The following is an 8,215-nucleotide window of genomic DNA, read 5'->3' as shown; positions in this document are numbered from 1 at the left end:
TTAAATTCCTGTTTAAAAAGCAACGAATTACTATAATAAAAATCTCTCTCTCTCTCCTTGGCATGTGGTCCTTTGGCATGTAATATATATATATATATATATATATATATATATATATATATATATATATATATACACACACACACATACATACACAAAAAGTCCAATCTGTAGCACCTTATATATATATTCAATACATCATACTTAACATAGGTTGTGTACCTGCATGCATATGTGTGTGTATATGTATAAATATATATAATATAATATTTTATATATTATGTGTATAATATATATATATATATATATATATATATATATATATATATATATAAAAAATAATAAAACTTGCATTTATAATTATAAATAATATAATTATATTTTCCTCATTTAAAAAAAAATCGAACTGTTTTTTTTTGTTTGTTTTGTTTTGTTTTTGCTTTTCAACAACATTGTGAACAAATTAGGAAGTGGAAAGATACATTGTATTTGTTGGTTAGAATGGTAAAAATAAAATTACTTGTCAGAAAATTAAACGTGCTAGGTATTTAAAATAAAATAAAATAAAAAAATAAAGTAATAAAAAAGTAAACCGTGTGTGTAAATTAAATATACTGTTTCCTTTTAATTTTGAAAGCAATACATTGCGTGTTGGATACATGATGCAAAATGACCGAGCAAGCTTGCACACAGCTTGTCAATTCTTTTTTTTAAAGGGGTGGATATTATGCACAAATGAATGGATTTCGACCAGAACAAAATAAGGCAAATTAGGAATTTTTGCAATAAAATCTTTTTTTTTTTTTCTTCCAGAATACATACAAAAAATACCAATTTCTCTCTTTTTTTTACCGTTTACACCTTAAAAATAACGGCAATTTGAAATTATGACAAACTGCTGGTTGTTTTAGTAACAAACATGCACTGTGTTTAAGATTTTGGAGGAGGGGGGGTGGGCTTGTACCCAAACAGACGTTAAATAAGATACAATACAATAAAAGCAGTCATTTTTTTTTCTTTTTTACTTTTTTTGTTTGTTTAAGTAACATTAAAGAGAAAAAAGCATTATTGTGTCCCTGTTATTTATAACTCTACAAGGGGAGTTTCCACTTTACCTGTCCAGAAATGCACTTTTGAGTCTGCTTGGAGCTAACATAAATAAATAAGTGTCCATGGATCCAGTCCTCAAATGAACACCAAAATCTATTTATTTTTTTTCAATAGAAAAAAAAAACAAAAAAAACAATCAAGTCTTATTTTGTCTCCTATGGTAGGAGTTATAAAGGCCAAGGCCAAGGTAGTCATTGGTATCCTAGAGCAGAAGCTGTTGTAAGTCTTTGCCCATAGAGTGCATAGGGGGAGTAGTAGTGTCCTGTGGCTGCTGGCATTGGCACTGGGGCACCCCCTGAAGGCAGAGGGCTCTTGGAATAAGGATGGTAGCGGCTGCTGCTGAGTCCCAGGGGATGGTGGTGAGGGCTCCGCAGAGTCAGAGGGCTGTGGGAGGCCCCTGTGGGTGGCATGTGCATATGGCAAGCCATGGCAGCGGCGGCCAGGGACGAGGAGCTCGGATATCCAGGCAACAGTTTGTCCGCGGAGCCTGGGAAGGCTGTGTGTGTCCGCAGGTGGCCCAGAAGTTCCTCGGAGGAGGAGAAGCGCTTGTCACAAGGGCCTGTGGCTGAAACCCAGTTGCATACATGGGGCTGGGGGTCGTTGGGAAGCATGAAACCATAGGGGTAGAGGGGGTGCCCGGGTAGAGAAGGTGGAGAGACCCCATGGAGGGTATGACTGGGGTACACCAGGGGGTATCCAGATTTGAGGTCATGTGCACAGGAGGCGCTGGCACCCAACTGGGAGGCGCAGTGGTAGCTGAGGCAGTAGGGGTCCCTACACAGACTGGCAGTCATTACAGATGGTGGAGAGGCCCCTGTTAGGGGACTGGAGGCAGAAGACTTACTGGGGCAGCCTAGGCTACTCAACTGCAAAGAGTTCCCCTTGGTAGGGTCCAAGGAGACTCCATGTGCCAGGAACTGGGGAGGGTAGCTGGCATAGGCTCCGGCCAGGCTGCCAGGGTAGGACATGCCAGCCGGGGGCAGAGGAAAGACCGTGTGACCTGGTTTGTAGGGGGACACAGGGGCCACTAGACCGGATCCCAACATGGAGCCAGAGGAGCTGGAGGAAGAGGAGACCGGAGTGGGGGAAGGAGCAGCAGAAAGGCTCTTACAGCCCGGGGTCCCCTCCCGGTGATTCTGCTGGAGCTCCACGCTCCGCCTCCCGTGCGATCCGCTATCAGAGGAGCCGCTCTTCGTACACTGCTCCGCGTCCTTCTTCTCTGAGCACTCCCCCGAGGATTTGGACTCGGAAGATGGTGGAGGGGTGCGGGGGGAGCTGGGGCTGCCAGTCCGAGGGGTAAAGGGTGGACAGGCGGCGCTGGGCACCCGGAATCCAGATTTATCGGACGAGCTGGACTCCTTCTTGTCCTGACCTTTGGAGTAAGGCTTGAAGCTCGACTTGTCCTCGGCTCCGATGTCACTCAGCTTCAGCGGACCGGACTTGGACTCCTTATCAGACCCGCTGGAGGAGCCGGTCACTGAGGACAGCTTGGATGGGGATGGGTCCGGCTTGCCGATCTGGGAGCATGTCTGGGCCAGCAGGGCGAGGGGGCTCTTCTTGGCATCCAGCTGAGGAAAAGAGAGACATATGGGTTAAATAGGGCCACACCACCACAAGTTATAGGATACACTACATTCCGTGACTATACAGGTGTTTATATATACAAATGTATATATATATATATATATATATATATATATATATATATATATATATATATATATATATATATATATATATATATATATATATATATATATATATATATATACACACACACACATATATACACACACACACACATAGATACATAATACCCATGCTCATGGGTGTGTTTGTATACATATATACCATATACGCACATAAACAGGAACGTGTGTATAATGTTTTGCATATACGTCAATATAAAAAAAAAACATAAATAATTATGTATCATACAAATATTCTCACACATTTTATTTGGGAAAGATGAAAATCTCTATATGTAAATATAGAAAGATTACAGATCAAAAGACTTGGTGATACAATAATATAAACTCCTAATGATGGCACACTGATCCCTACACACAGTCATAGGGAATAGTAAATGTTCCAGCCACCCCGGGGTCACTGATTGGGTGTAGTGGGCGCTCCAGCAGTAGTCAGTGTAGGGATCATCTGTCACAGGGTGAGCTCATGGCTGAGGAATGTAGGTGTGCAGACAGAGGGATAGGGATGGCGGGGTCATTGGGGGGTGATGTCTGTCCTCACTTTCCCCGGATCATCAATATCATCCCTATACACAACAACCTAGACACAGATCGCGCGACCCCCTTTATTGGGCTCCCCGTGCTCCAATATATATATGGTGGTATAGATCCCATATATTTTGTATACATCATGTATTCTATATACATTTTGTAGATCCTTTATTATATATATAGCCTATATTCTATGTATAGTATAGATTCTATATACATTGTACAGATCCTATATTCGATATACACTGCATTAATCATATAATCTATATCTATATATATATATATATATATATATATATATATATATATATATATATATATATAGCGTATAAATCCTATATATAGTGTAGATTATGTATTCTATATACATTGCGTAGATCTTATATTCTATATATTTTATAATCCTATATTCTATATACACTGTATTAAACATATATTCTATATATAGTGTATAGATCCTATATTCAATTTATCTTGTATAGATCTTGTATTCTATATACACTGTATTAATCATATATTCTATACACATTGTATGGAATCTATATATATATTGCATACATCCTATACCTATATATATATATATATATATATATATATATATATATATATATATATATATATATATATATATATTGTATAGATCCTGTATATATATATATTGTATAGATCTTATATTCTATATATTGTGTAGATCATATAGTCTATATATATTGTATAGATCCTGTATATATATATTGTATAGATCTTATATTCTATATATATTGTATAGATCCCATATTACAGATCGGGCTGGAGGGTGTCCATACATAGAGGCCACATAGAGGGGAATGGTGTTTGCTGGAAGGGGATGAGTGGACTCCAGAGCTGGCAATTGTATTAGTGATCCGATAATACGATCAGATCCCCAGAGCACGATGTGTAAGCGATCAGAGATCGGGGTGTGAAGTGTCATTAGCACCCACAATGTGCTGAGTCCGGAGGGATCGGACAATGATGAGGAAAGGAAGAGCCTCCAATTATCGGGGTGTCCTTCCTTGTCCTGATGAGGTTCGTCCTAAAGATTGGAGATTAGGGGAATATACATAGGAGAAGAGATGGGGAGTAAGAGGGACATCCAATAATCGGGGTGTCATTACCGAGGGGGATCGGATTTAAAAGCAGGGATTATGGACTAAGGTATGAAGGGGGGAAGTCGGCTAGAGATCGGGGTGTCATTAACTATTAGGGATCCGATGAAATCCCGGGGATTAGGGGAACGTTGGATTAGGAGTAGAGAAGGGTCCTTTAGAGATCGGGTGTCATTGGCTTTAGGGATCAGAATAAATGCCGGTAATTCGGAGGACATGAGTCTAGATGTGTTGGGAGCCCATCCAGTGACCGCGTATCATGGACTATGGGGCTCAGATTAAAGACGGCGGATTAGGACATTGGATTAGGAGTGGGGAAGTGATTAGGAGGACAGGAGTCTAGGAGAGGTGAAGGAAGAGCCATCCAGTGATGGGAATATTATGGACTCTGGGGATCAGATGGACACAAGATAGGAGAGGTGATGGAGGAGACATCCAGAGATGGGGGTGTCATGGACTCTGGGGATCAGATGGATGGGGTGTCATGGACTCTGGGGCTCAGATGGACACAAGTCTAGGAGAGATGATATGGGGGGGGGGGGGGTAGAAGGAAGAGCCATGCAGTGATGGGGGTATTATGGACCATGGGGCTCAGATAAAAATCCGGGGATTAGGAGGACACAAGTCTAGGAGAGGTGATGGTGGTCGAGGGGGAGACATCCAGTGATGGGGGAGTCATGGACTCTGGGTATCAGATGGACACAAGTCTAGGAGAGGTGGGGGGGGGGAGCCGCCCATGGATGGGGGTGTCATGGACTCTGGGGATCAGATAAACACAAGTCTAGGAGAGGTGGTGGGGGGGGGGGAGCCGCCCATGGATGGGGGAGTCATGAACTCTGGGGATCAGATGGACCCAAGTCTAGGAGGGTTGGGGGGGGGGGGGACGGACAATCCAGTGTTGGACTCTGGATCAGATGGGCTGACCGGGGTGGAGGGTAGGGGTTGTAGGTACTCAGGGGATGGGGGTATCATGTACTTTGGGGGTGTCGTTACCTCGATGGGGCTGACCGGCAGTGCTGGGACAAGGTCATCAAGCGCCCAGGGAAAAGATGCCAAACTGCGCCCCCCTTTCCCTTAGGGTTAGGGTGCCCACCACCCCGGCAATAAACCATTGCCCCAGGGGCAGCTGTCCCGCCTGCCCACCCCTTTTCCCAGCCCTGCTGACTACCGTGGAAGGTAGGGGTTGTAGGTACTCAGGGGATGGGGGTATCATGTACTTTGGGGGTGTAGTTACCTCGATGGGGCTGACCGGGGTAGAAGGTAGGGGTTGTCAGGGGGATGGGGGTATCATGTACTTTGGGGGTGTAGTTACCTCGATGGGGCTGACCGGGGTAGAAGGTAGGGGTTGCAGGTACTCAGGGGATGGGGGTATCATGTACTTTTGGGGTGTAATTACCTCGATGGGGCTGACCGGGGTAGAAGGTAGGGGTTGTAGTTACTCAGGGGATGGGGGTATCATGTACTTTGGGGGTGTAGTTACCTCGATGGGGCTGACCGGGGTAGAAGGTAGGGGTTGTAGTTACTCAGGGGATGGGGGTATCATGTACTTTGGGGGTGTAGTTACCTCGATGGGGCTGACCGGGGTAGAAGGTAGGGGTTGCAGGTACTCAGGGGATGGGGGTATCATGTACTTTTGGGGTGTAATTACCTCGATGGGGCTGACCGGGGTAGAAGGTAGGGGTTGCAGATATTCGGGGTGCAGGATGTGTCCGCTCCGGGCTGTCAGCATCTTGAGCACTTTGATGGGCAGTCGCCCGGCCTGGCGGAGGGGGTCGCTGGGGGGCACGGAGTGGATGAAGGCTCTGTGATGGAACTGTCGGAGGGTTCCTCCGGTAGGTGTCCCCGAGTTGTCTCCGATCTCCCGGGTTGTAGGACTCTCACGACTTCCAGAAGCCACTGGCGAGCTGATCATGTCCCCCGGACAGGCATTGGTGGGGTAGAATGGGGGAGACGGACCCCAGGTGGAGGTGAAGGTAGGTCCCCGGTAAGGATCCCGGTGTATAATCCTGTGTGTATTAGATCCGATGGGTGTCAGTGTCCTGATATGATATCCAGTATAGGAGAAGAGACGCGTCCCATCCGCTCGCAGCCAGCAGCGCCCACTCTCTCTCTCTCTCCTCTCTCTTCTCTTCTCTCTCCGCTCTCTCCGCACACAGCCGCAGCTCTGCCACACTCAGCCACTTCAAAAGGCTCCGAATTAGAGCGGAGATTAAAGCCTTTGCCGCCTTCCAATCAAATGGGACCCCGAGGTGATTGGAGGGTCAAGGGGATGTGACGTCCCCCTTCTCTCTTCTCTCTCTTCTCCCCCCTCCTCCTCTTCTAGGTGGTTTCGCCTCTCTGCTCAAAGCTCAGCCTCAGAGTACATTTTCTGCTTGGCGTCCCCGGCCGCTCTCCATTTCTGACAATTGTTTTCCATTCTCCTTCTGAGCAAAGTGCTGATCCTTTCCCAGCAATTCCATAAAGCTGCGTTCACATCTGAGCCGCAAGGAAAACGCATGTTTCTGCCCGCGTTTCCAGGGACAACGACGTGTGTCGCACTAAGGCTGGATTCACACCTATGCAGTGCATAGTGCATTTTGCAGATTTGCACTACAGTCCATTTACCATGGTTTCCTATGGAACACGTTCTGTAGTGCAAATCTACAAAATGCAAAAAGCACTATGCATTCACACTATAACGTGGTGTATGCTGCGTATTTTGCCGCGATTTGTAAACTTTTTTTTTTTTTTTTACAAAACATTTAACATTGATGTCTATGCCGAATGCCGAAAGCCGCCTGAAAAAAAGGGTCCGGGACTTGTTTTCAGGCGGCAGGCGTACGGCGTTTCGGCGTTCGGCGTGACATGTGAACCATCTCATAGACAACAATGTAAATTCGCCCCTCCAGCGGCACGAGCATCGGGCGTCGGGCGTAAATACGCCTAGGTGTGAATGCAGCCAAAAACTGCATAGGCGTGAATCCAGCGTTACGATGCTATTCACACCAGAAGACACACAGACATAACCGCACTTTTTATTATTATTTTTATTTTTTTACAGCTGTGAAATTCAGACCATTGATTTCTATGTGCCTGTACACACAGATCCATAAATATGTGCTGCATATAGATCAGTAAAAAAAAAAAAATACAGTAAAACAAATAGATCAGTAAAAAAAAAAAATACTCAGTAAAAGTGAAAATACAGTAAAAAAAATACAGGTATATAGATCAGTAAAATAAAAAAAATACTCAGTAAAGGTAAAAATACAGTAAAAAAAAAATATAGACCAGTATAAAAAATACCCAGTAAAAGTAAAAATACAGTAAAACATTTTTTAGATCAGTAAACAAAAATACTCAGTAAAAGTAAAAATACAGTATAAAAAATATAGAGCAGTATAAAAAAAGTACTCAGTAAAGGTAAAAATACAGTAAAAAATATAGATCAGTATAAAAAATACACAGTAAAAGTAGAAATACAGTAAAACATTTTTTACTCAGTAAAAGTAAAAATACAGTATAAAAAATATAGATCAGTATAAAAAAATACTCAGTAAAAGTAAAAATACAGTATAAAAAATATAGATCAGTATAAAAAAATACTCAGTAAAAGTAAAAATACAGTAAAACTACTTTGTTCATGAATATGATAGTTCTGTTGATCAGATGATTGCAAGGTGGCAACAGAAATGCGTTAAATGACCTACAATCAAATTACGATTGCACCTAACTATAGATCAAATTCACTTTCCCATG

General features: G+C 43.5%; 1 protein-coding gene across 2 annotated transcripts; it reads right to left on the bottom strand.

Annotated features, from left to right (window-relative positions):
• Positions 1 to 599: 599 nt before the first annotated feature.
• Positions 600 to 6,802, bottom strand: ZNF503 (zinc finger protein 503). Of its 2 annotated transcripts, none has more exons than XM_040320647.1 (2): positions 6,126 to 6,802; positions 600 to 2,678 (listed from the first exon to the last, which is right to left on the bottom strand). In XM_040320647.1, the coding sequence occupies exons 1-2, from the start codon at positions 6,387 to 6,389 to the stop codon at positions 1,302 to 1,304; spliced, it is 1,641 nt and encodes a 546-aa protein (XP_040176581.1). In that variant the 5' UTR covers positions 6,390 to 6,802; the 3' UTR covers positions 600 to 1,301. The 2 variants fall into 2 exon arrangements, with proteins under 2 accessions (XP_040176581.1, XP_040176582.1); XM_040320648.1 differs by lacking the exon at positions 6,126 to 6,802 and adding an exon at positions 5,790 to 5,880.
• Positions 6,803 to 8,215: the final 1,413 nt, after the last annotated feature.

This window comes from Rana temporaria, chromosome 8 (assembly GCF_905171775.1).
Source record: "Rana temporaria chromosome 8, aRanTem1.1, whole genome shotgun sequence".
Classification (NCBI taxonomy): domain Eukaryota; kingdom Metazoa; phylum Chordata; class Amphibia; order Anura; family Ranidae; genus Rana; species Rana temporaria.
The sequence above is the reverse complement of the archived record's forward strand: the minus strand, read 5'-3'. Positions and strand labels throughout refer to the sequence as shown.

Excerpts from the sequence above, each read along its gene's own strand:
- ZNF503 (XM_040320647.1), bottom strand. The coding sequence starts at position 6,389 with ATGATCAGCTCGCCAGTGGCTTCTGGAAGTCGTGAGAGTCCTACAACC. Across the intron at positions 2,679-6,125 it reads CCCCGGTCAGCCCCATCGAG|CTGGATGCCAAGAAGAGCCC; the intron begins GTAATTACACCC and ends TCTTTTCCTCAG.